This window comes from Aquila chrysaetos, chromosome 21, assembly GCF_900496995.4.
Source record: "Aquila chrysaetos chrysaetos chromosome 21, bAquChr1.4, whole genome shotgun sequence".
In the NCBI taxonomy this organism is placed as follows: Eukaryota; Metazoa; Chordata; class Aves; order Accipitriformes; family Accipitridae; genus Aquila; species Aquila chrysaetos.
Genome location: NC_044024.1, coordinates 15514054 through 15540136, shown reverse-complemented (window position 1 = coordinate 15540136; position 26083 = coordinate 15514054). Strand labels below are relative to the sequence as shown.

The 26083-nt window shown below is 45.0% G+C and overlaps 1 protein-coding gene and 1 long non-coding RNA gene across 2 annotated transcripts in view; one reads left to right on the top strand and one right to left on the bottom strand.

Moving 5' to 3' along the window:
* The window catches only part of MAMLD1 (mastermind like domain containing 1), an 85653-nt gene extending 64181 nt beyond the window's left edge, over window positions 1–21472 (bottom strand). The window contains exon 1 of the mRNA XM_029997087.2: window positions 21042–21472. Coding sequence (XP_029852947.1) covers window positions 21042–21095 — 54 coding nt within the window. The 5' untranslated portion in view covers window positions 21096–21472. The remainder of the gene's footprint in view (window positions 1–21041) is intronic.
* Window positions 19119–22776, top strand: LOC115333733. The gene is made up of 2 exons (XR_003920909.2): window positions 19119–19875; window positions 20821–22776. It is a non-coding gene; the product is annotated as an uncharacterized LOC115333733 (long non-coding RNA).
* The last annotated feature ends 3307 nt before the right edge of the window (window positions 22777–26083 follow it).

Below are 26083 nucleotides of genomic sequence, written 5' to 3'. Positions count from 1 at the left end.
AATGTAATACAGGCGTTTAGCTTTCAGCTTCCAAAGGAGCTGGAAGCTAAAACAATAATACTTTCATTAGACTCTCCTGCCTGGCATCAAGAGCCAATTTCCACCTATTAATATGGATTTCTATTACCTGCCTTGTGAATACTGTTAACCCATTTATCAAGCAAGAAGCCGTACTTTTGCCACTTATTACAAGCAGAAGGGGAGCAGAAGGATTGCTAAACCATGTAACATTAGAGCATCAGATTAAATCATTTGACCTAGAAGATAAAAACATTCCACTTACATTTAAAATGGAAAAAAAAAAAAGCACCCAGCCCTGCTCGTGTTACAGCTAATAAGACCTCTTGCAGGATCAAATCTTTCCTTGCTGCGTCAGAAGAAAAAAAAAAAAAAAAAAAAAAAAAAAAAAAAAAAAAAATCACTGTCTGCAGACTAATTGTAAACTCAGTGCATGTGTAATTAAACATGCCTCATTGGTTCTCTTGATATGTCAATAGTGGGTAGGAGGAGGTTGATTTAAGTTAAACGACTCAAGTCTTACTGAACATTTGCCCCTTTCTGTGTCCTCTAAGCAAAGCATCATTTAACAGAACAACCTCAGCCAAATATGAGGAGCTCGGAATTAAGTGTTTATTATTCAGATTACAGCGGTGCCCGAAACACGCCAGGCACTTTTCTAAGCACAGAGGGAGGCGCCGGGACAGATCCCTTTCTCGGCTCCTGATTTACACCAAGAGCAAACGTGCCCTCCGAGCACGGAGCCGCCTTCCCGCTCCCCTCCCCCAGCGGCCGGGAGATGAATGGAGGGACTATGGTGCTATCGCAGAGATGACAGGCACGCATCTATTAATCACATGTTTGTTGCTAAACACACCAAATTCCCACTTTCCCACAGCACCAAAGTCTCCTTGTCCTCACACCCGGTTCTCAGCTGCAGCGAGCTGCACTCAGCAGCTAATGGGTCCAAATGAGCACTTAGCTTTAGCCCCCTCGTTATCTCACTGCTCCACCACTCATCTTCCTGCTAGGGTATGAAGACCATAAAATTTTTCTTGCTGTTCACACTGGATCAGATTATAAAACTTGTCTGCTTCCATGCCTATGATAAAAGCTCCACGATATCCACCTCACCCACTTTCTCTGGAGCGATGACCCAGGAGAAGTACTTGCATTCCTCCCACCCTACACATGTTGGCTACGGATGCCAAAAATACTTAAGACCTCAATCCACAAGGGAGAGACAGGACCCAGCAAAGCAGCGGAATGTGAGCAAAGTTTCTGAAGTTACACTACTTCAAATTTTCTGGTCTCCATTCAGAAGAAGATATCTTCAGTCACTGAAGATATGCGAATCCTTCAGCTGGGATGTCTCAGCTTTCCTTGCCTCATTTTTCACTGCTGTAACTCAGCAAACGTAGTTCACTTGACTTCAACAGCTTAGTGCTGGTTTACCCCACTCGCCTGGCTATTTTTGTTTTGATTCAATTTTGTCAAACCACTGAAGTCTCCCAATGTGTTTCTTTTGGTAGGACTTCCATATGACTTCCACCCCTGGCACGGCAGAGAGCTTCCCGCCCCATGCACTCCAGCAGAGCCAAGGGACCTCCAAAACTACCACCGAGGAAGGAACGTTTCTCTTTTCCTTCTCTGAAACCTTGCAGTGATCACTAAGTTAGCAAGTAACTCAGAAGTCATTGAGCAATGAGGCTGCTCACTATACTCCTCAATGAAATTATTACCACGCGTAATTCTCAGTGCAGTACTACAGGTTGGCCAATCTTACACCCTTTTCAAAGGACTGGAAGAAGTAGCGCAGCTTTGTGAAACAGATTTTGAATTCCTCTCATACTCTTGGACAGTCATTTTATCCTGTATTTTACCTTTTTGTACACTGCAAGTTCATCCATACCCATTTCTTTCTCAGTGGTCCTTTAATCCTTTCCTGGTCATGCTGCAGCTCAGCACAAGGACGGGTCTATTTCTATAAGCCATGTACTCGGGAGGCTCTACCAATATGCATGCATGGTGCAAGGAAGAAGCATATTTCTGCTGAAGAAGAATCAGAAGTTGGGGTCAGACATTTTATATTTTAGCCAGATTTTGATAAGACATATTAGGAATTCATAGGGCTTTTATCATTTTCAGCAGCAAGAGGATTAGACCCTATGCTGACAAGAGCAAGAACATCAATTGTTAAAAGAAATATGCACCACACTGAAATACAGTAAAGCACCTGAAAGACATAACATACTGTCTGATAAAACACTGTAAGCACTTTCAAATTCAACCCAGTGATGACTTGCCGAGTCAGTGCTTCATTTGTCTGGCAGAGCCAAAATTACAGTGACTTCTGTTCTAATGCTCAAAAATGCAACAGAAGTGCAAAGAGAAGCCATGATTTAAACCACGGCGTCACACAAAAGCAGGGATTCAAATTATGGATAATATACTGATGCTTAGGCCACAGGACAGAAAGAAACACTAAGAAACTTCATTTGGATTCAAAAATTTTATCCAGCAAGCTTGCAAAATTGATGAAAAGACTCAAGTCTTAATTAAAAAAAAAAAAAAAAGTGATCTCCCCCCCCCCCCCCCATTCAAGGAAAAGTAAAGATACTGACTCAATAACAATCTCCCTCCTGTCCGAAGAAAGACCCCCAAACCAAAAAGCATCTCAAATTCATCCTTCTTCCTCCTAAAACATTCAGAGTGCTGCAAATGTGTTACAAACTAAATGACTTTCTGTACTGAACTTCTAAAACCCTTGACTTTTAATAAGGTCGTGCATCATTTGATTTTAATTACAGATTTTTTTATCCTTTAAATTTGACTAAAAATGATGTGATTTACAAAGCAAACAAGCCAGTTAAACAAAGCTAATTAAATTCACTAGAGACAGCCTTGCTTTTCCCCTCAGTGAGTGTTTATTTCAGCTCCCAGTGCTCTGATAGCTCCTGACAGCTTGCTGGGACACAAGAAAGAAGTAGGTCAGGGTAAGCCAGAATCAGCAACAGAGGATCCCATTAGACAGGCTTGTAGGGTAATACTGAGATCGAGGAAGTGTGTGATGTAGTGACAGTGTTAGAGACACATAACAAACAGCCTGAGGACAGCCTCCAGCAGAACCGGTACATTTATCTTCTCTGTGTTATAATGACCCCTCATACAGCTTATCCAGTTTGTGATTTCTCGTACAAGAGGTGCCGTATAAACCTAATGACAAAAACGCGCTCACGGTTTGCAAGATGATGCCGAGCCAGAGGCAGCACTAGCAGAGGCTCTCCTCCCACCGAGCCCTTGCCCTTCGCGTTACGGAGCCTGCCGGCTTCCAGGGGCAGGCAGCTATTCACACGAGCAGAATACGTCCCCCTCGCTTAGCTGGGAATGCAATGAGGAATCTCGCTGCTCACAGAGATCAAAGGAGAATAAGACTGGTTTCTCCTAACCAGCTTCTAAAACATTATCCTGATGATTACGGTTGCGGTGCCTACACCGGATCTGAACCTATCAAGCACCCCGTAGCAAGAAAAGCCGCCGTGGCAGCTAGGGAGCACAGCAAAATCGCGTTACGGGGCACAAAAGACACCTGCTTCTTACTGAGCTGTTGTCTGGGGGCTCCCGGTGAACCACCACCCAGGTTCCTACGTGCCATTTGAACTGGCAGGAGGGCTTGGGTATGTCTTCTCCTACCACAGCACCACTGCCTTTGGGAGCAGCGACTGGCAGACAAGTGAGGCTGAGAAACCTGCGGTTTCTGCTGGCTTTCCCAGCTGGGATCGCTGTGTAATGAAGAAACATCAGCGGAACCAGGGAGGAGAACAAAAACAAAAAGGCCAAAAAGTGATCAATGTAAATATAAAATGCTTTACGTTTTTTACCACTGTATTAGGTTATTTAATGTAAAGTGTATTTTCACTGGATATGTGTGTATACCTGGACACTTGCTAATGCAACTCTTCCCTCCTGAAGAAAAGCATAAGAGTATTTTTTTTTAAGTGCCTTGGCAATAGCAGCAGAAAACACAGTGCCATAAACTCTGCACTGTAATATTAAGTCAGAGGCAAGTGGAAAAGCAGAGCTCTAACTCTCCTTGTTCTCATGACTACGGCTCACACCATTAAAAGTTCAAAGCCTCTCCCACCATCTCTGGCGGTACTGTACATACCCCAAACATTTCAATTATGAGAGTCAATTTCTCAGCTTACACACAGAGCCAGAGAGATTCTCCTCAACTCCAAACTGTGTAGCTTACATTAAAAAGAGAGCGCGACCATGTGCTATCTCAGAAAAATAGGTACGTTTGACAGGAACAATTTAAATCGCCATGGGCATAAACAAACACAAATGGAGAACGTTGTTGTATTTTGTTCTGAGCTCGATACATTCACTCTGCTTAGAGATGTCTCCAGCATCCACTTTACTTGAAGTGCCCGAGTGACTAGGTTTTCAGAAACGATGGAGGCCATACTGATAAAGCGGCTCGCGTTATTTCAAGAGTTTAATTTTTGTCGCCCTGACTTCATTTTCATGTTTATTCAACAAGAGCGCGTCATGTTCAGCATTTATCCCCTTCTTTGTTTCTAGCCACAATCTTTGCGCAACACAATTCGCCTCCTGCGTTAGCAGTGCTTCCTGCTCTTCAGGGGGTCACACTATATGGGCACTTGCACCCACCCATTTTACAACACAACACATCCCTTTCCTCCAATTTTTACTTAAGCAGACAGTTCCATTGAGTTCACAAAGGTTTTGTCCGAGTGACGCCTATTTGCTCCAACGCTGAGCATCTAGGTAAAATCCCTACCCGATTAAATGTCCTAAAGAAAAACACGCATGTCCTATGAAAATATGCATTAAGATAAAAGCATTAAAATAAAGGAAGACAATGAGAATGATCAGAGCAGCACTGCCTGCGAGGAAGGAAGGAAGCTTTTAAGACCACTAAAATATAAAATTGATTTGTACACATATTTGATAAAAATCAATACAATTAGCAAGTAACTGAATACTAGAAAGGGAAATTGATTGCTCGAGGGCCCAGAGGACTCAGGGCAATCAGTCCATTCTTCTAGCTCCTCCACTCTTAATAAAAATTTACTTTTTCATAATCCTGCCTGAACTCTTTGCCCATTAATAATGCCGCTAAATAGCTCTTCTTTTAGCACTATTATTGCAGACCTGCTTGAATTACATTTAGAGGCAGTTTCGAGTGGCATGTCCTGGCCATTTTGCTATCTGCAGCACAAACCTCCAAGCAATAGCATAAAAGAATACCAGCTAATGAACAGGAGCACAGGAACACTTGAGAAGAGCTTATAAAATTAAGTACCAAAGTTTAAATAAACGGATTACCATAGAATTGATTTGCTACATCAATTTGGTCAGCTTTTGCTGATACATCATTCCTTCCTCAAAGGAGAAGAGCCACCGTTTCGAAACAACTAATTAAACATTTTGAACCATGGCCTTACAAGGAGAGCAGGGCTGCATTGCTCTGCTCTCCTGTCTCCCTTCGCTCGCCGAGTGATTCCTCACTGCGGTGTAAAAATCGTTACTGCACGTGAAACAGGAGACTGAATTTATAGTCAAATCTAGACTAAATGAAGTGGCTTTTACAGCCGCCATCTCTGAGCAGATCCCCGTTTCAGGCAAGGGCATCTTCTCTTCTTTCATTAAAGTGGGACTGGAGGAACTGAAATGCAATTGCTCTTCCCCACGCAGAGGGAGGGAGGCTCCTGGCTCGGCCAGCACGGTCTCCCCAGGTGAGGATTTCCATTACAGTCAACTGGCTGTACAATCTGATAGAGGGTGCACACAACTCGTACGCATCTACAAAGGAGGTTTCTCTTTCAAAAGGTCAGAAGCCTTCTCAGATAAGAAGTTTCTCAGATGTTAAGCCCTGTCCACTGACTCATCTTGATAGGAAGCTCTTTAAACCAAAAACTACCTTTGGGCCCCCAACAACGTCTCTGCCAGCCTGCAGTCCAGGGTGACACAGCCTTTGCTGTTAACTAGGGCCCTGATTCAGCAATGCACTTGAGCATATACTCAAATGGAGCTGTGAGTAGCCTTATCCAAGCCAAAGGTAAACAAATAATTCTTCCATATTAATGAGACCACTTGCATGCTTAAAATTCAACAATATAATTTAAGCACTTTCCAGTGCGTCTCCAAAGGAACATCTCAAGAAGTCATTGAGCTGAATAAAATCACGTATGCACCTCATCATATTCACTCCAGCAGAAACTCAGAAATCTCAACACATGCTTATGTCTCCAACGGTCCAGCCGGACCAGTAACTAAACTGAGCCATTATATCAGCCTAAGAAAAGGTCTACAGATGCTTTGCAACTCAAGCAGCAATCTGTGGTGATGCCTCCATAAGGGTGGATGAGAGACTGCAGTGCCAAGGGAGGAGAACAGCGCATCAGTCAGCAGGGCACCAATGTAAGTGCCACAGGTGCAGCTGCAACATCTGCTAAGTTGCCTCACTAAATTCTTATGATGTTCTTACTCAAAAGTTTGTCCTGCTGCTTCTACTTACAAAGAAGAGACATAAGTCTGGACACAGAAATGGAAACCAGAAATTACACAGTTTCAGCGCTGGCCTTCTTTGTAACCAAGAGCAAGCTACTTTAATCTCTTTGCTTCAGTTTCCCTGCCTTTATTAATAAAGCAGAGACAGTAAAACTTATTTCACCTAACTCATACATCTTTTGTGAAGATGAAATGCTTGTTCTGTGTAAAGTACTTGGAAGATGAAAGGCATCAAGTAAATATTAATCATAGTCACCACACCTACCAACAGGATCTCCAGTACACTGATTTGGATCCGTGTTTGAAGAGTCTTTCTTTGTGCAATTCAGGAACTATGCTTTCCTGGAGTAGTAAAGGTGAATTAAAGCTAATCAAGAATTCCCATGTTAATCGGCCTTCTAGCCTTCAGAAGATCATAAGGAGGATGATGCTTCCATTTCAAAAGACAACACAGTGCCTCAAAATGAATTACATCAAACTGGCTGAAGCCCATTTACAGCACGGTCATGGAAGAAACTATGGGAGTTCATCCACCGACATTCATCTTAGAGCATACACACTTGTAAATCAGCTCCTATTCAATAATGAAATGTCGAGTGACTCATTCTTTCTACGTGTGAAAAACCTCTCAGAGAGAACCAAAGAATCTTTTACTTCCCCATCTGAACACTGAATTACATCTCCTTACTTTGGAGAAAGCTACAAGGCTTCAGAGCCAGCTGTAAAAGAGAACATTACCATCTTAGGTCGACAGAATCCAAGGCCACCTTAAGATCTCAAATTTCTGTTGCAGGAGATCTGGGAAGATGGTTCATTAGCAGCTCAGCTGATCTTCTGAACCAGCTTCCCAGGCATAGCAAGGTGCACTGATCTCACGCAGACGTGCCCACGAGGCTGGCCCGGGGAAGGCTAGCGACGCTGCTCCGGGCTTTTTTGCTGTTCCATGTGCGTCACGTGCCAGATTATTTACTTAATGTCTTAAGCAACTTCTGCCACTCAAACTTAGCTCATGCAACCCTAGCTGTCCTGCTGGCAGTAACCAGCAGGTTTCCCAGGTGAAAGCGGTCTTCACTATTTCTGCCTGAACCAGTGAATTTACACAACAAGGACAGCAGCGCAGCCATACCTTGACTCTTGTCCCTGCGTTAGCCCTGTCCGAAAGCCATCCAACACCTACCGCAGCTGCACACTGAATACAGTCGTGTGCTTTGGTCAGCTGTTCAGTAGCCGCGCTGCCCAAGCACTGAGCTCACCCAAAGAAAAATCCTGCTAACAAAATAAACCAAACCAACACATGCCAAAGATCACAGGGCAATCAAAGGTGTGCAGCCCCGGCACTGTGCCTGCTCCCTGCCGCAGTTCTGCCTGCCTCTGAAGAGGTGACACAGGGTTAGCTCCCTGGAGCATCTCTTCACTGCTGCTAAGAGAGTCCAATTTCTCCAGCAGAGCAATCACAACAAAGGTATGAACGCAAGAGTACAGGGAACAAAACAAGAGTCGCAAACTTAAAAAAGACAATGGCGATAAAGAAAAGCACTGCCTGTTAGTCGGTGTTGAAGGAACACAGAACGAGTCTGCACACAGAAACACTTACTGCCTGAATGGAAGCAATAGGAGATGCTGGACCTGGCGGACCAGGCACACGAGGGATCCCAGTCCTCCCGAGGTGGGCCTGGACCTGCTGTGCCTCCATCCTCCCCCCCAGATACCTACCCGCCTTCCTCAGCTCTCCCTCTGTCTCCTTGGCTTTGCCCTCCCAGCCCGCCAGCCCATCCCTGCTCTCTCTCCCCTACCATTGCCTCCTCGTACTTTGGACGTCTTCACCTCTACACCCCGAGGTCTCTGGCTCTCCATCGGCGGCTCGGGCAGCACCAGCCCGCGCAGCCGGGCCAGCCGGTGCCGCAGAGCAGCTCAGCTCGCGCCTGCAGCGCTGGTCCACCTCCTCGCCGGGATCCAGCAGTATGCATAAACAAACAAATTACGCTACGGACACAGAGCTACGCTCCAAAAGGAAATGACCACTGGATGTTATTGCTTAACCTTTCCTAATAATGAACGTGTATTTCTTGAAAATATATGCCACCTAATCCCCTCAGCATTGCAAACACGTACAACAGGAGGGTAATTTAAGTTAATCAAGCCCTAAGCTCTACGTGAAGTTTAACAGTTTGCTTCACTACGTTTTGGGTAGCAGATGGCAAAGCACTCGATGGTACATTTTCTGCAGTCCTAGTACAAAGGCCTATACCTGTTTCTGTTCCGGGTGTGAATGCTAACAAAGGGATGTTCGCTGGACTAGCTAAAGGCTGTAAAGTGGGCGAGCATTTTAAATCCTGAAATAATAGACATGTAGTTACCAATATAGATGTTCCAAAGAGGGGACTCGTGGGCAGCCAGAATCAGTCATTTACCCGCTAGTTTGCCATTACTGCCCTTCTTAGATATGATAAAATTAAAGCTACAGGCTGGCATAAGACTTCAGGTAATTAATCCACGCCTTATCTGCACAAGCACCAACATCCAAAATCAGTTCCATGGAGGCGAGCAGTAGGGGTTTTGTTACACAACAGCACTTGACACTGTTGCTGTAGCTCACAATATTTCTATGCACGCTGTCCTTACAAATGACTCCAGACTGTAAGCAGCCTGGCACGTGGGCATCAGAAACCAGTCTGAGTGGATAATTTGGATTTCAAACTACCTCTGTGGACAGTCACTCAAATGCTCTATTTCTGGCTAGATCGGGGCGGAGGGGGGGTATGGGGAGAGAAGAGCTGACAAGGGGAAAAAAATAATTTGTAGATGACATGTAGAGCCAGAACAATTTTAAAGAAAGGGCAATTAAGACTGCCTAAGTCAAGCTTTTTCCACGTATGTTAGAGTGACTGGGAATCAAGAGGTAGAGCAACAAACAGTTCAGCCTGCGACATTCAAGATTTCATAATTTATGACTAACAGAAGATGCACAGTTCTCCTTCAAAACACAAAGCGCACCCCCCAGCATCCAATTAATGGTGGTGTGTACAGTGAACATACTTACCCTAACTGACTGGTCCAATAGTCATGGCTGCCCCCAAGCATTTCTGGAAGTAGCATTTCTGCAGCAGCACCGTGCAGAAATGCTTCACATTTATTAACTTGTTTGTTTTTGATTGTTGGATTGGTTCTCCATTCCCAAGGCACTTAGATTTATTCTTTTAGCTTAACACTACAAAGTAATCAAATCACTCCGTTACAGCTGACAGACTGTAGGAGCCCTGAAGGGGAGGGGAGAGTGGCATCAGAAGAAACATCTACATTTTCTCTTACATCCTTCACACTTGCCCTAAACTTTAGATTTGACTCATCTATGTCTCTGGAATTCAAGAACATTGAACTTTAACTGACATGGGAAGTTATCTGAAGATGCACTTTCACTTGAAATTAAGGCTGATCTACCTTCTGGGATCAGGGACCAAGATTCACTTCTCATGAAGACTGAAAAGCCCAAACACACTCTCCCTCTGCTTCGAGTCAAACACAAGTGTTGCTGCAACCAAGAAAACATCCTTCCAATGCTATGTAAAGTTCAAACCAACCAATCCATAAATAAGAAGAGGAGATGAGATGGAGGATTCAAACATGCCTTTGTGCCCTTCCATCAAATGTGTAGAATAGGTAAGAACAGAAAGACAAAGGAGATGGCTCGGAGAGTCAAGATTAATATGGAAACAGAAAAAGGGCATGGCTTTGGTTGGATTTTGACTATGCCTCTTCAGTACAATTTTTTTTCAGCTTTATGCAATCAATATTAGAAACTGCTTAGCACCAACCCTTGATGTGGAAGACAGAGAGAATTTTTTTTATTTAGACAAATTCCAATGTCCTTGTCTAATGCTACCCAATGCAAAATCAGAAAGAAATTAGTGCTTGCATGGTCCTGTGTGTTTAAAAATAATTTGAATGACCCACTGCTTAAAGTATGGAAAGGGTCCTCTGTTATTAAAATTCAAACATATTTCATTTTAGACTGTACTCAAACTGACAGGGTAAAACTTCAAGAAAATCCCCCAACAGGTTTTTTTAATCAAGAAAAACAACAAAACAAAACTTCATGGAGCCTGTGATCAAATAATCTTACAGAGTTTGGATTTAATACACCAACAATGTCAGGCATTTCAATGCAGTAGCATCAAAACTAGATATTTACTGCTTGGTAGTGAGTAACCCTTTGAAAAGGGAGGAACACAAATTCCTTTTTAATGAGTCACCATTTGGCAGTCAGAGATCAAAACCTTTTGCCTGTATTTCTGACTGCAAGATTGTATATACTTGGGTTTTTTTCAGTCTGTGTGACTTTATTTAAATCAACACAGTTAATTAAGAAAATAAGTAAGTTGAAGGAACAGGAAAAGCAAAGTCCTTAAAAGTACCTGACAATCAGCATGATCTACTGGGTTACTGAAAATACCAGATGAATTCAGAAATTATTTCTGTATATAAATTTGGAATTGTGAAAATCCTAGTAAGATTTAAAGTAACTAGTCAAAGCAAAATGAAATTATACTCAGTATCTATTCTGATAACCACATGAAATGTGTTGTATAATTATTCTTAAACTAATGAAAATGTTTACATACTAAGTGTTACATACTAATGTACAGGGAAAAAGCTTCTTGTGTGTGAGTGGAACTGTGTATGACAAATGTCTTCGTAAAATATTCATTTGTTTACCTTTGCCCAAAACTTAACCTATGAAGATCTGTGACAGAGAATGAAACATTAAAATACATGCCTGAGAGCAGATGCCAGTTTTGCCTTTAAATATTTTCTTTTCCCCTATATCAAATTCTGAAGTTTCAGCAAAACGGAAGATACTATGATGTGATGTTGGGGGGGGGGGGCGCGGGGTGCGGATTAAAAAAAAAAAAAAAAAGATCCACCTGCATTGGCATTATAGCCAAAGCAATGAAATAAAAATATGATTCACACTGAGGGGGTCTCAGAGTAAGATGTACCTGCCTTTATTTTGAATGTAATTTCCACCTATGTGAAAAGTCCCTAAAGAACTCAGCTAGTAACAAGCACTTACGATTTACAAAATGTTTAACTAGTTAAGGTTGCTTAGTGTGAAGGTTAAGGTAAAGCACCATTATTCCCATTTTACAATGGACAAGAATGAACCTGGGAACTATTTACTCCAAAAATTGCCTCCACCTCTGGAGGCCTGTGGGGCTACAGATACTCAGACCCTTTGAGGAAAAAAAAAAAAAAAAAATCTCGACAGTATTGAAATTAAGAGTAGGCATTATTCAGGCTTGACTTCCACCTTAGGAAATCTCCAAATTGTTATATGAAAACTCATATCCACGAAAATTAGAGCAGGGACTTACCACTCACTCCACACAGCTATCTAACAGCCATCCCGTGTAACTACTGATCAGCAAAAGCATCTCCATACCTTGCTGTCAGCTCACTGAACCATCCCATCCCTTACATCAGTTGATCTTAATTTATGTTCAATTTACTTGTAGATTGGAAGTAATTAGAGTAAATAATTACAGTAACTGGCTACAGTTTGGGAATTGAGAGAACTGAAGAAAGAATTCAGAGAAATAACCTGATCTACTACTGTAAAGAGAATCAATCATCCATCTCCTTCCATTAGTCTTTTTGGCAATCCTGTGCCACTGTTGTCACAAGCCTGGATAACGATGCCACATTAATTCTCCTTCTGAGAAAGGGACTACAAGATTTGACTCCATAACTGTGTCCTATCTGACCTTGGGGAATCTTTGGGGGAAATTTCCCATCAAATGCTGTTACAGTTCTTACTGAAGGAGAATTACTGAGTTGGACCCGTGCTTTATAACTCGAATGCATGACACAAAAATATACAACCAATCTTCTGTTTCCACTAGAAATAAATCGTCACTACATAACCAACGATTCTGCAGATCCAACCCTATGTGAGAAATTACATTTTCAAAGCCATTTCAACAGGCCTGCTCAGAGGTGATGGACATGGGGCAGAACGAAGAGACAGCTACCGTGAATTTCTCATGTAACAACAGTTCTTTTAAGTACATTTACCTAAACTGGAGATAGGCTGCATTTCCCAATCCAAACCTTCTCAAAGGAAAAAAAAAACTTTGTTGTAAATATTACAGAACATAGAACCGGAAAAGAAGAAAGTCATCCTATGTTTCATAACAGAAATGGACTCCCTTCCTTCAAGACTATATACTGCTCTCTGCAACGTGAACTGTGGCATTGCTGATGTCAGTGTGAGCAGGCAGAAGGACATATGGCCTTTTGTCCTGCTCCCAAGATGCTGCATGTTTAAAAAAAAAAAAAAAAAAAAAAAAAATTAAAAATCATTATCCAGGCTGGAAGAAACCCAAGCCATCATAAATGTTTGTTTATTGCAATTTGGAAGACCTTTTTAGAAAAAACAAACTACTCTTAGATATGTAATCCTAAACCCAAATGGTGGATGGGAATCAAGCACAAACCATGCATTATTTTGAGGAAACTTTTGCTGCCATGCTTATTTGAGTATTTCTCTGTAACTAGATATCATTTCTATTACTGTGGCTATGACTAACGAGTTAACAACTCTATTTACACTAGTACTGTTGTATCATTAGAAACAACAAGATTATGTACTTTAATTCTAATGCCAGCACAATTATTTTAACACCAAGTGTGTCAGATCTGACTCTATACCCCCTAAATTAATTTCAGAGTAGTGGCTAAATAAAATGACATACTTCTTTGTGCTTTTGTTATAACATGCTCATGTGCAGCAAACTGTGAAGAAAATGTAGTAATTAGAGGTTAAATTAATCCCTGACAGACAGGCAGCTTAGTAAAGCTGGGCCCTCTTCAGAAAAACGTAGCATAAAGCTTGCCAGTCTTTCAGAATTAGGCACAAAGAACAGGCAAGATTGGCAAGTCCCTCACCGCTGCAATCCAACCAAAGGGTAACGCTGAAAAGTCGGAGCAAGTCTTCAAGCAGCCAACACTACCAGGCAGATCTTGTGACAAATGTGATTTAGAGCTCCAAGCAATTGTTGCTGCAGCCGCTCTAACTGCCTGATCAGGATCAACCACTTGAAATTAAAGACAGCCTTTTGCACAGCAGAACAGACTTCTAACCACCGTATAATCAACCTCAAGACGTTAATAAAAGTGAACAATGGCATTATATTTCACAACATAACTAGAAAGTTACCTTGCTGCTTCTGATTTTAATGCAGGTAATGGATTTCATTGCCCACAACAGAGTAAATGCGCTGTGTTATTCTGAAAACAATAAATAGGTATGTCTTGGGTAGGTGTAACTCTCGAACCTGCCTGGAGTTCTGAGATACTTAATTCTAGAGAAAAAGAAACTTCCACAGAAACGCACGAGCAAAACAACGCAAGACAAAAGAGGCAGCCAGATCGTGTTGATGATATCCAGAAAGTATTTCTTTTTTGTGCATGTCAGCAGAAGTAAATGTTTTTTTCCAATCTCTTTAGCTGTGGCATGACAGAAGTAGCCGGTTTTTAAATCCATGCAAATACAGCCTGTTATCAGAAGGGGAGAAACTGAAGGGTGCTTGCTCTGCGCTGAGGAAAAAGCATCCTGACTTCCCCGCGCTGACAAATCCTGGCGCAGGAATGGCAGGCGTACCACGGCGTCCATCCTACTTGACTTACGCCTTACCTCCAAAGGTGGAAGGTGCAGAAAACTCGCTTCCCCCTGGGCTAACGCTGATGCCACTCAATAGATTGCCTGACATGGGGTGAAACAATAACGTAGTTAACACCCTCCCCTGCAGAGGTAATCTATATCATGTCTGCGACAGGCTGAGCCCCCAGCTGTCCCTGCCTGAATGGGAAAGCACAACAGGCACCTGAGGTCGGATCACCAGGTAAATTCAAAAGAAAAAGAAAAAAAGGGAAAAGCCTGTATTACAATTAAAGGAAAAGGAAAACAGGGGGCTTGCGGAGACTGCAGATCAGTGTGGGAGTGCATTAACACCACCGGTATTTCTGTACTACCCAGATCATCAATTATTAACAAATTAGGACATGCCTGATGGGGTACTTATGTAACACTTCTTTATCAATAAAACTGCCAAGTCCTCGCAGGGAAAAGCAGAGCAGTTTTCAACAAGTCATAATACAAGGCCTCCCTTTGGACAGGGTACGACGATGAATTCTGGTTTCCCTCTCCTCAGCCTGTCCACCCATTCCCAAAGAACAATTTTGGTCAGTCCGGCAGAGCCCCTGCTCGAAGCCTGGGGCGCACCCCAGCCTCCCGTGAGCAGCAGCCCTTTAATCAGGTCAGCGCTTATCAATGGCTCATTGTAGCGATGAGGCAGCTCTGGGAGTAAAGGGCCGTATGAAATCCCGCATCCCCCTGCATCTCCCACGCCTGGGCCCCACTGGCACTTCACTGGCCCCACGGAAACAGCCACTGGCCGCGCGGTCCCTGGGCACAGCCTACGTCCCCCAGCCAGTCCAGCTGGCTGGGCTGCGTGGTAGGGAGGGGAGGAAGGGAACCCACAACTCTTTCCCCTGCTCTCTACCCTTTGGGCACAACTGCTCCTCCGCAGGAGCACAGGGCCAGCTAAAATTCAGCCTGCAGAGACAATATCCGTCGCCCTGCTTCGTTTCCAATTCGCTTCCTCCAACAGGCGAGAGTGAGCAGGGTGGGGGGCACGTAACAATCCCCCTTCCCTACTCAAGGGCCTGATCCTTGAGGCCTTAATTCTAGGATCAAATCTGAGTCTTATCTACTCCAGAATGAAAAAGGACTGCTAGGTCGGGCGGTAGGAGAGTACACCAGTCTTTCTCTTATCAGGGCCCAGCCCAGCAGAACCTTTCGGTTCTTCTGAGACGCACAGCCAAGGAAACAGCTCTAAAAAGAGCTACTGCAACTTTGCAAGCAAATGCTGCATAAACTAAGTATATTCCTCTTGAAGGAAAGTAATGACGTAGTAATACGTTTTCTTCCATGTAAAAAATGAAAATTATTATCAGTGAGGAGGCTTCCCAAGAGGAATAAAGACTTTTCACCGCTCATTTGCACTTGCTAGTCATCCCTCTCTGACTGCATCACTCTCTGGTAGCGCAACTGGTGACTTCGAAAACGATGGAGTCATATCCCAAGAGCCATGAGCCCTGCTTACGCTGTCACCCTGAGATATACTTTCATTTTGAACAGAGCTAACAGGCCAGTCCATAGCAACTGCAATGAAAAATATCTACCAGAAGACAAGGACATAAAGTGAAACCTTTAACTGACAAAGACTTCAATTTTCTGTGCAAAGTGCTAGCAGTAATAATAAAGACGACGGGAAGGAGACGTGATGCAAGCACAGACTGTTTTGCAAAGTTTCCCTTCAGCTGCTGGCAGCCCTGAAATGGGTTGCAGAAAGTTAAAACTGTGTTATTGATCACTGCCTATTCTGCAGGGCTGGTTTGGGGTTTTTGTTTGGGGTTTTTTTGTTGTTTTTTGTTTTGTTTTTTTTTTTTTTTAAATAAAACAGCATTGTTCTTTTGCTATTTTCACTTAAAACAATACTCCAGTATCTTCCAATATCCAGTCCAATCTGAAACGACACTAATGAGGGTAGTACTAAATGCCTAAACAGTTTCTTCACATATTTGTTAAGTAATTGCCTTTTCGAGTGCACCCCTTTTGCGGGTGCACAAAACAAAACTTACTATGAGTACACAACGGTATCGTGCACATTTGGCATTTTTCAGCAATGCTCTAAAGTTCCCCTTCAAAATTACTGCCAAGGAAGGAAGTTCTGCATAATTTTAGCACTCAACATCTGAAAAAATTAGAACAGTCCCAACTGTTCTTTGAGATGTATAAAAGAACAGTTGAAAAACTTACAGTTGACTGGTGCTACCTAGGTTACCCGTCAATGGCATTGAAACTGGTATATTATTAAGAGAGGTGTATGATGGGAATTGGTTTATTGTGCTGATCCATAGTAACCAACTCCTGTTCGTCCATCATTTATCTCTCTCACCAGCGACATATGGGTTTGTCTATTCACACTCTCAGCATTCTCTCTGCTCCAACAAACAGTCAGCCTTTTCTGCTGGGATAAGGAGATTTTTTAGTTACATCCATTATGTGCGTATCAACATTTATGGCAGGAAGATAATTGCCAAAGAGCTCAGGGGGATAAAAGCTCCCTCTTTATAACACAAACCCCCTTAAAAAAAATCAATATTGATATAAAACAGTTCAATGCAAAGCCTTGGCGTGTCTTCTGCTTCCTTCAGTTCAAAATACTTTTTTTTTTTTTTTTTTTAACATAGCAAGTCAAACTGGAACATCAGGTAGAAAGCCTTCGTAATGAGTTACACTACTGCTCTTCCCATAGAGGAAAAAATAGCAGTGTACAGTATTAATTGTTCCTTAAAGAAGTGAGTGGCAAATGTGTCAGATATAAAGAAGGTTCCTTGGAGAGGTGCCAGCATCATTTAAATTGATGTAGCTATCTTTATTTGGAGACCATACCAATTACTAATGAATCGTAACTTATAGTCACCTTTGCCTAAATGTTGAAAAACGCCGACACCAGGAAACAGCCAGCACGGGGGGGACAATGAAAACCTGGGGATCCTGCCTTTTTCCCTACTGAAGGAGCTCAGACAGCTTTCTACTACTCCATCCCCCAGTTTGGATAAATCCATTTGTCACAGCTTCTGCAAGATTTACTTCACTTTCCCACAGCTACGTACTCATAAAAGTTATTTTAAGGCAACTTTCATCAGAGTAGCAAGTAACATAGAACATTTATTGATTAAATGACTGGGAACCAGTGAGTTGCACCGTACATAACCTACAGGACGACTCAGGGATTTTACTTACTGTTACCCTTGCCCTTGTGTTACCTTCTGCCTTCCTAACTTTTGTCTCTCTCATGAAACCAGTTCCTAGGTCGATCCTTGTCCTACAGTTGCATCCTGGCAGGTTAGCGACCATTTAGGTCAGGGCAAGAGTGTCAGCCTGACACCTTGGATCATGAACTCTTGCAGTAAATCTTCCTGTATGTTCGGAAAGCATCTAGCACAATAGCTCCTTAATCCCATTTTAAATCTCTGATTACTACCACATTGTAACATTTGTAACAAGGTCAGTAAAAACCCAAACCCAAACACACTGTATTTATAAAACACTTCTACCTGTGTAACAGGAAGCCATACAAAAGAATTTAAAGAAATGTAACTGCCTCCTGTAATTACTCACCCCCCCCCCGCCCCCAACCCTTTAACAGCTACCTTGGCTTTAAAAAAATCCAAGAGACTTTGCAGGTTTGAACTGCTTAGTTACAAGGGACTAAAAGTGAAGCCCTGTCAATATTTGCTTTTCTGATTCTGAAGTATTAGTTAAAAGGATTAAAAATAGAGATGAAAAACCTCAAGTTAAAAAAAAAAACCCTCTGAAAATAAAAAGCTAAATTAAATTTGGGCTGCTCAATTCTAAACATTAAACAGCTTTTCACTCACTCGAGAGGAGCTGTTAACTGCATGTTACCTGCCTTACAATATATACTATTTGTTTTTTATCCCTGAGCAACAGACTATTTCCTGGTTGAGTTTAAAAACTCAGTGACGTTCCAATTTCAACCCACACATGTGTGTCACTGTCAACGTCAGTGGCAGGAAAACATTAGAAGTCACCCCTTGCTAATGCTTTCCTAACATGGAATTTCCTCGTATCTCGCTCCCTCAGCCCACCTCCTCCCTTCAGCTGAGAGCATCTTTCCCAAATTGCTTTTTTCTCCCCCTTCCAAACATATGGCAGGGAGAGAGAACTGAAAATGGTCAGTGCCAGAACTAGATCGCTGCTTTTTTAGGCGCTAGCGTATAACTTAACTCAAACTGCTCTTGCCTGCCTTTAACTTGGGAGAGCGCGGCCCCCCCCCCCGGTGCGAGGGACCTTCTCCCACCGCTGCGGATGTTTGTCTCCCGGGCACCTGGCACCCCCCCCCGCACTAGCACTGCCTCCCACCCCCGCTGTTCTTCTACTCGCACTCAAGCTTCTCGCACGGTAATACACAAAAATACGTTCCGGCGGGTAGCCCGGTTTGGGGGTGGCGGGGAAAAGCCGCTACCGGCGCAGAGGGGGGCGCAAGGCCCCCGTTTATCCGGGGGATGCCCGTGCGCCTGCCGCCGAGCCGGGGTAAGGGGGGGGGAGATCAGCTGCCGGGGGGGGGGGGGGGGGGGCAGCAAACAGCTGCCGGGTCCGGCAGGTTCAAGGCCGTTTCGGCTCCCTCTCCCCTGGAGGCACCATATGGTCCATCTCGCACATCAGCAGCTTTATTTCCCCCCATCAGCTCGGCCCAGAGGGGGAGCTCCGGGAGGGGCAGCCCCCCTCTGCCCCCCGCCCCCCGGGGCACGGGCGTTAGGCATTACCCGGAGATTACAGGGCTAAGCAGGGAAACACTCACGTTATATAACAGGGGGGAGTATTTCCACCCACCCCCCCCCCCGGCGCTCCCGCACCCCTCCTTCCCTCCCTCCCTCCCTCCCAAGCCGGGGCGGCCGCACGGCAGCGGGGGGAGCCCGGCGCCTCCGCCCCCGGCGCGGGGAAGGGGCCAGACGCAGTTAATCTCCCCGCTGGCGGGTCGGGGGAGGGACTGCGGGGTCCCCGTGTCCCCGTCCCCCCCCCCCGCCCCGGTGCCGGAGGAGGAGGAGGAGGAGGAGGAGGCAGGCTCTTCGTGCAACGCCCGTGCCAGGAGACTCCCCGCAAGCGGCCGGTGCCCGACAGGCTCTTCTGCTTCCGACGGGAAGAGGCGAGGCGATCACGCTGCACCGGGGAAACTGCCCGGCCGATCGCGGCGGGCAGCGGCCGCGGCTCCGCGGCGCCGCCCGGCCCCCGCTCCCCAGCCCCGGGCTCCGCCGTCGCCTCCCCCCCCGCCGCCCTGCCGGGAGCACCGTGGAAAACAAAAGCGGCCTTTTAATTTATTGTCCGGGGGGGGGGGGAGGAGAGGGAGGGGCGGGCGGTGTGAAAGGAAAGCAAAGCCCGTTTTCTTCCAAGAAACGGCCGTTCTCCCCGGGATCCCTCCGAGTCACCCTGGTGACAACCCCCCGCCAGCCAAAGCCGAACAAAAGCCGCGGTGCCCTCGGCCCCGCCGCTCCCCCGTGCCGAGCAACAGGCCGGGGAAGGCGGCGGAGGAGGGACCGGGAGGAGGGCTCGCCTACCGACTGGGGGAGAGGGGCAGCCCCTGCCTTAGAAGGAGACGTGGGACCGAGTCAGCGAGCGCCTTGTTTACCCTGCAATTGCTCTAAAGCCCGATCTTAATCACAGGATGAGAAACCAAAACAGTTTAAATCGTGAGTCAGCATGCATTTTATTTCAGATACACGTATAGCCTCGGCGAGAGTGGCGAACACGCCGCGTTTGCACCGTCCCCCTCACTTTTGGGCTATTGCCGTTTCGAGACCCGCACACGCACACACGCGACCTCGCCAAAAAGGAGGCTGAATGTCGGGCTCCGCACTCTTTTCAGGAATAACCGAGGGCTCCCTTCTGGGCTCGGCGGAGCCTTTTGTTCAAAAGCCTGCCTATAGAACGTGCGCTTCAGACTCCCAAAATAACCAGGCACGCCGCTGCCAACGCAAATACCAGGAGTTCTTTAAAAAAAAAAAAAAAAAAAAAAAATAGAGAGCAGGACTAGCCCCTCTACGCGTGACACCTTCCCGGAGGAGTCCCCTCGCGATGACGGGTCTGTCCTTCCCTGCCCGTTTGGTCCAAGTTGAAACGAAAATCCCCCAGCGCCGGGCTGAGCCAGCCTGGCCGCACGGCTGTGTTTACACAGGGATACCCGGAGCTCGCTGCGCTGGGCGCACCGGCAGTTCCCTAATCCCGCTCGCCCCCGGGCCGCCGGCGTTTCAGCCCGGCCGAGACCGGCAGCATCCACCGCCTCTTCCCCGCGCGTCGCCACAGGAGCAATGACACGAAAAGCCACGGAGCGCGGCCCGCGGACGGGGCTCGCCGGCGCGGCTGCCCCCTCTCCCCGCCGGCCCCGGGCGCTGCCCGCCCCCGCCGCCCGGAGCCGACCTCTCCGCCGCCGCGCACCGGCTGCCCCGCCGCCGCGCCGGAGACCGCACCGCCCCGGGGATCACCTTGTTCACCACCATCTTAAAGCCCACGGACCCCCTCCGTCCCTCCCTCCCGCCGCAAGCGCTAGCCTCCCTCCTCTCCCCGGACTGACATCAGCTCTCGGCAGAGAGCAGGGCGGAATTTTTACCCCAAGTTTCTGGTTTCTTCTCTTTCAGAGCCCCGGCGCGGCCCCCACGAACCCCAGCGAGGCGGGCAGAGCCAGCACAAGGTGGGCACTTTCTTCAGCCGCCTCTGCAAACTTTCCTCCAGCCCCGGCCGAGAGCGGCTCCGGCTGCAGCCGCGCCGCGTCTGGGCGAGCAACTATTCCGAGGGTGTCTAAGTCCTTTTAAATCAACTCCTACTTTTCCAGTCCGTATCGATTTCAAATGCTACTTACTGGAATATGTGGCTCCATGCGTGGTGCTTCTACCCGCTGGGAAACCAGCAGCATCTTGGACTGGGGATCAGCCGGCTTTTAGATCCACTTTGGCTGTATTTAGCAAAACCCAGCACCGCAAAGGACTCGCAGACTGTTTTCTCCTTTTAGGTTCCAGACAAGTTCATCCTGGCGTTGCAGTTTGCTAATGATTCACTGTCTGTCTCAATCTGCTCACTACATTTCCATCAACCCACAGCTTCCTCACTTAGAAGGTGGAGTTTGTGGGGTTTAAGTTACTGATAGGCATATCTAAGTGCTGTGTCACTCAAAGAGGAGGAGACACACACACACTCACACACACATACACACACACACGCTCTCACACACACGAACGGCTCCAGGCTTAAAGGGGAAGTAACACTTTCTTCTCTTCAGAAACTGGAAACCTCACACATCCAAGGATTTTTTTTTTTTTCTTCTGTGCATGAAAGCGAAAATCATGCTGCCTATGGAGAGTATAAGAACACGCGAAAAGCTGCTTCGCATGTTTAGCGCCTTCTTTGTAGAGCTTCAAGTTCATTTAGTACAAAAGTAGGGTAGCTCAGAAAGGTATGGGCAATTAATGTGTTTTTTGTTTGGTTGGTTGTTTTTTGGGTTTTTTTTTGTCCAAATCAAAGTGTACAAATCACTCAAAAGAGAGCCCGAGGCCTGAAGTGGAAAGGTTTGAGTTACTCCTAAAAACTGTAGTTTCCTGTGTCTTTATGCCATTACGATAGGATATTCAGCACTCTTAACACTCATAAAAGGGTTAAGCTCATCTCACACAGGTGAACCCAGGTTACCAAGAAGGAAACAGTAGAGTTGTTTCATTTTCACCCTTTGTGCTATGTACATGTATTTTTGAAGACAGATACAATTCTGAATAGAGAGCTCCCATAAAACCATGCACTTCTCATATGACTATAAATGTGCTTGTTACAAGCTGCCATCTCTGAATATTAATTTTGACAGACCATCAACTGAAAGCTGAGAACCTATTCAGACCTCCTCTTGGATTGTGCAGAAAGGACTGGGAAGAACAAGCTGCAGGCAGCTAGGAGAGCACACTGGGTCCGCAAATAATTGCTGGTATAATTTCATTTCGTTACCTTGCTGCATCAGTAGGACTGTCAATCCTGTCCCAATACAGTGGAGATGCTAGAAACCCTGTCCCGGTACACCGACTCAATGGATGAGACACAGAAGACATGGTACCGTTTCTAATAAAATGTCTAATTTTTTTAATCCTTCCTAAAATAGTAATATTAGTAAATTATGCTCTATAAAATTAAGAAGAAAGTTATTTAAGTTAAACTCAATTACTGCGGCCCAATACATACAAGTGGAGCCAGAACCTGGCCTCACTTTCCTGAAAGTTTTCCACACAGCAACCATCTTCGACCTGCAGTTAACTTAGAGGCCAAATCCATCTTTGTAACGCGAGTTAATAAATATCAGGAATATTAGTTCATCAACGAAGAAAAAAAATTGTTTTCACCTTTGCTGAAGCCTCTAGCTTTCCTGTGACTGCTCTAACAACGGGCCCACTCCCCTGAGCAGTATTTGTGTTACTTCAGTTTGGATTGGTTGGAAGTTTATTGGTTTTCTAATGATTTTGCCTTCTGTATTATTTAAAATTACTTCAATGTATTTTTGTCTATTGAAAATAAGAAGCACAAAAATAATAAACTTGTGTGGGTGTCAGTACCCTGAATTCTACAGACTCTGAGGGCCAGATCTCAAAAGGTTTCGGTGTCTAAGGGGAGGCGTATCGACACCTGATGTTTGGGTTTGTTGGGCTGCCCAGATCAAATCTACAACCCTGCCTGAGGTGCCAGGGCTCAAACCCCGCATTAGGGCACCAGCATGGGATCTGAAAGAGCCAACATGCCAAGCAGGAGTCACCTAAAATGAGCAAGCTCAGTGGAGACACACATTCATCATGCATGAATTAAGCTCCACCTGCAAGGAGGTGCCGCTGTCTGCCCAGTATGCAATGTCTGGAACACTCCCCTGAAGGTATATGTGCGTGTAAGGGCTCCCATCTATCCGCCTGGAGTTTTTTTGCCTAAAATATGCGTGTATGGAATGTATGGGGGCCACAGGGATTCCCATTTTCTGTGGATTTACCGGACCTAATGACAACAACATGCTCAGGTGACGAATGCGTGGTAGGTCCATGTCAGTTTTTCTATGCAGCACCTGCAGTGCACACTAGTCATTTGTCCAGAAGTTTTGGACAAACTATGTCATTCATGACTCTTGCCAGACATCTGAAGTTCCTGACAAGTGGCAAAAGTCCTAAGGACTGTCATTTGCTTTGTTCATTTCATAAAACTAGACCAAAGGACTTCCCCAAAAGGAAGAAGACATGAGTAGGTGTATAGGAGTCCTGCCTGTTCCATGCAGAAGGAATGATGCTGCTGTCTTTAGTTGTCAAGGGGATCTGCTTGCCAGATAGTGGTTTGTGCTCTCTGTAAAGTGGGATACGGTCTCGGATGGAAATAAAATTGAACCAAGTACTTTTATCAATTGGTTAGTCCACAACAGAATTGTGGCATCATTTTCTTTTTTTGAACCTACTGGCTCAAGCTGCACAAGGTCTGGAGGTCTGGATTTCACTCTGGCAGCCTGGTGCCAAGTGTCCCCATGCTGCCAAGCATGATGCTCTGGACAGATCAGGCAAAGCTGTAAGGTAAGCGCTGGGATGCTCAACAGTGTCACAACAAGGACAGGTTGTACAACAAGGGTGTATGCAGAAGCCTGATTCCAGGCAGTGTGTGAGCATTTAACAAAAAAGTAACTCCCTTGCAGAGATCACTCATTTTCAGTGAAGGGTAATGGCTAAGCAGGGGATTTCAGGGTTGCAATTTTGGTCTTCAGTGATTAAGTTATGAGCCCTTTCTTTAGGCATATTTACTATAGCTGACCTGGGGAATCCCTGGCTGCTCTGGAATCAACGGCAAAACTTTCACTGGCTTCTTCAGGGCAGCATTTTATCTTCCTAGGTGAGGCCTACCCTAAGCAAATTGCAGACTATCTTATTATTGTGCTTCTGTCTTATTTCGAAAAGGTGAGCTGTGGGATTCTGCAGAAAAGAGGCAATCCTAAGGGCATCAAGGCTGTTGTTATGGCCACAGGCTGAGGCTTGCCAAAATGTATCCTAGTTCCTCAAATACTTCCCTCCAGGCTGGGCATTGAACCCAGGCCTGACTGGCTGGGATTAATCCTGTTATTTATCAATTTTACAGTATTTTGCCATATTTTACTTAGCATCTTTAATATCCATAGAAAACACAATTTTCTTTGTTCACTTATTAAAACTAGCACCATTTCTTTCCAAACAGAGATGTCTTATTCAAAAGCCAGAGTCTGAGAGCTGAGAAGTCTTTTCTGAAAACAAACAAACAAAAAACCTCAAACAGGACCAATGCTTGTCCTGTACTCCATAGTTTTTAAAAGAGCAGTATCTTTTTACCTAAGGAGAACTGTTAGTTGGAAAGCTGTAATGTGTTAAATAACTGCCCAAGGTTATGTTCACCAAGTGAAAGGATCACGCACTCGGAAACGATCTTGATAAGTTGTGGGAGCAACAGGCACTGCCAATACAAGATCGCCAAGAGCTAGAGAAAAGATTTGCATCTTGCAGGTTGGTGTGAACTGAACATGCTAAAACTGAGCATCCAGGTAACCTTAATGCTGGGACTCTGTTCTCCCAGGAGAACTGTGCCTGACTCCCAGCTGGCCTCTGGGTGTTCCCGACATCAGTAAGGACAACAGAAGTCCAGGCAGACAAGGGCTGCTCAGCGGACGGACACGTCTTGTACGCTGAAGGGAAGCAGCAACTGAGCAGTGCAAGGATTCACTACAAACTCACCGAAGGATTCACAAATTTGCCAGTGACCCAGAATCAGACGGATGGAAATCATGTGACGCTTCCTACTTGCATGTTTTTGACCTGAAATCAAGTAAAATCAATGGCTTTGGCTGAAATACACTTTGAGTGTGTTTATTGGGAGCTAAAACGCAAAGCAAAGCTCCCAGGGAGTAAAATCATGTGAACTGCAACAGATATACACAAGTCTTCATGAGCTAAAACAAGCGTTTGTCCTAATTCTACTCAAAACACAAACCCCTAGCATGTGAGGATGAGGTGCAAAATTCAACAGCAAAGATAGTTATTAGGCTGAACACAAACAGGGTGATAAGGACAAATATAAAAAAAGATGAAATTATTCCTCTGACAGAAAATTACAGAAAACCCTCACAAATCCCCCACTGTATTTGCTTTCAAGGAACAAAGACAAGTGTGGCATCATCGCAAGTCAGCGTAATATAAATAAGAACATAAGAATTCCCATGAGATCAAAGGTGCACCTAGCCAGTATTTTACTTCTGGATATCAGTGATATCCATTTTCAAAAAGTACTTCATTAAACTGTGGAGATCATTACCATGGATGGACATTTTAGAATAAATGGGTTCAAAAAGGATTGGAAGTACTTATGGAGGGCAAATTCATCAGCGGCCATTTAACACAAAGGTCTGGATGAGGCCTCTGGTTCTGAACCACTAAATGCTGGAAGCTGGCAGGCGATAGGAGGAGAGGAAGGACTCTCTCTGTCCATGCCTTGTGTACAAAGCAGGTTCTTTCCTAAGAGTCTAGTAGCAGTCACTTCAAGGCACAGATATTGGGCCTGATGAACCTTTGGTTTGAGTGGTCAGTATTGCATTTCTTATGCTAGATTAGATCAGTGATCCAGCTAATTTGGTATCTTGTCTCTGACCATGGGCAATAGCTGATGCTTCAGAAGACAGAAAAAAAAAACCTTTCCTGAACAATTGCAGGACAAATTGCATGTAGCAGTGAAAGTTTCCTAGCAAGTTTCTTCCTAAGGGTAGACAATCTGTAACTGCCCAATGCTCAGAACCGGGAGGGCTTGTGTCCTCTGTGTACTTCCCCCATAGTACACTATAATATATTGGGGATGAGATTTCTAATAATGCATACAAAATTTCAT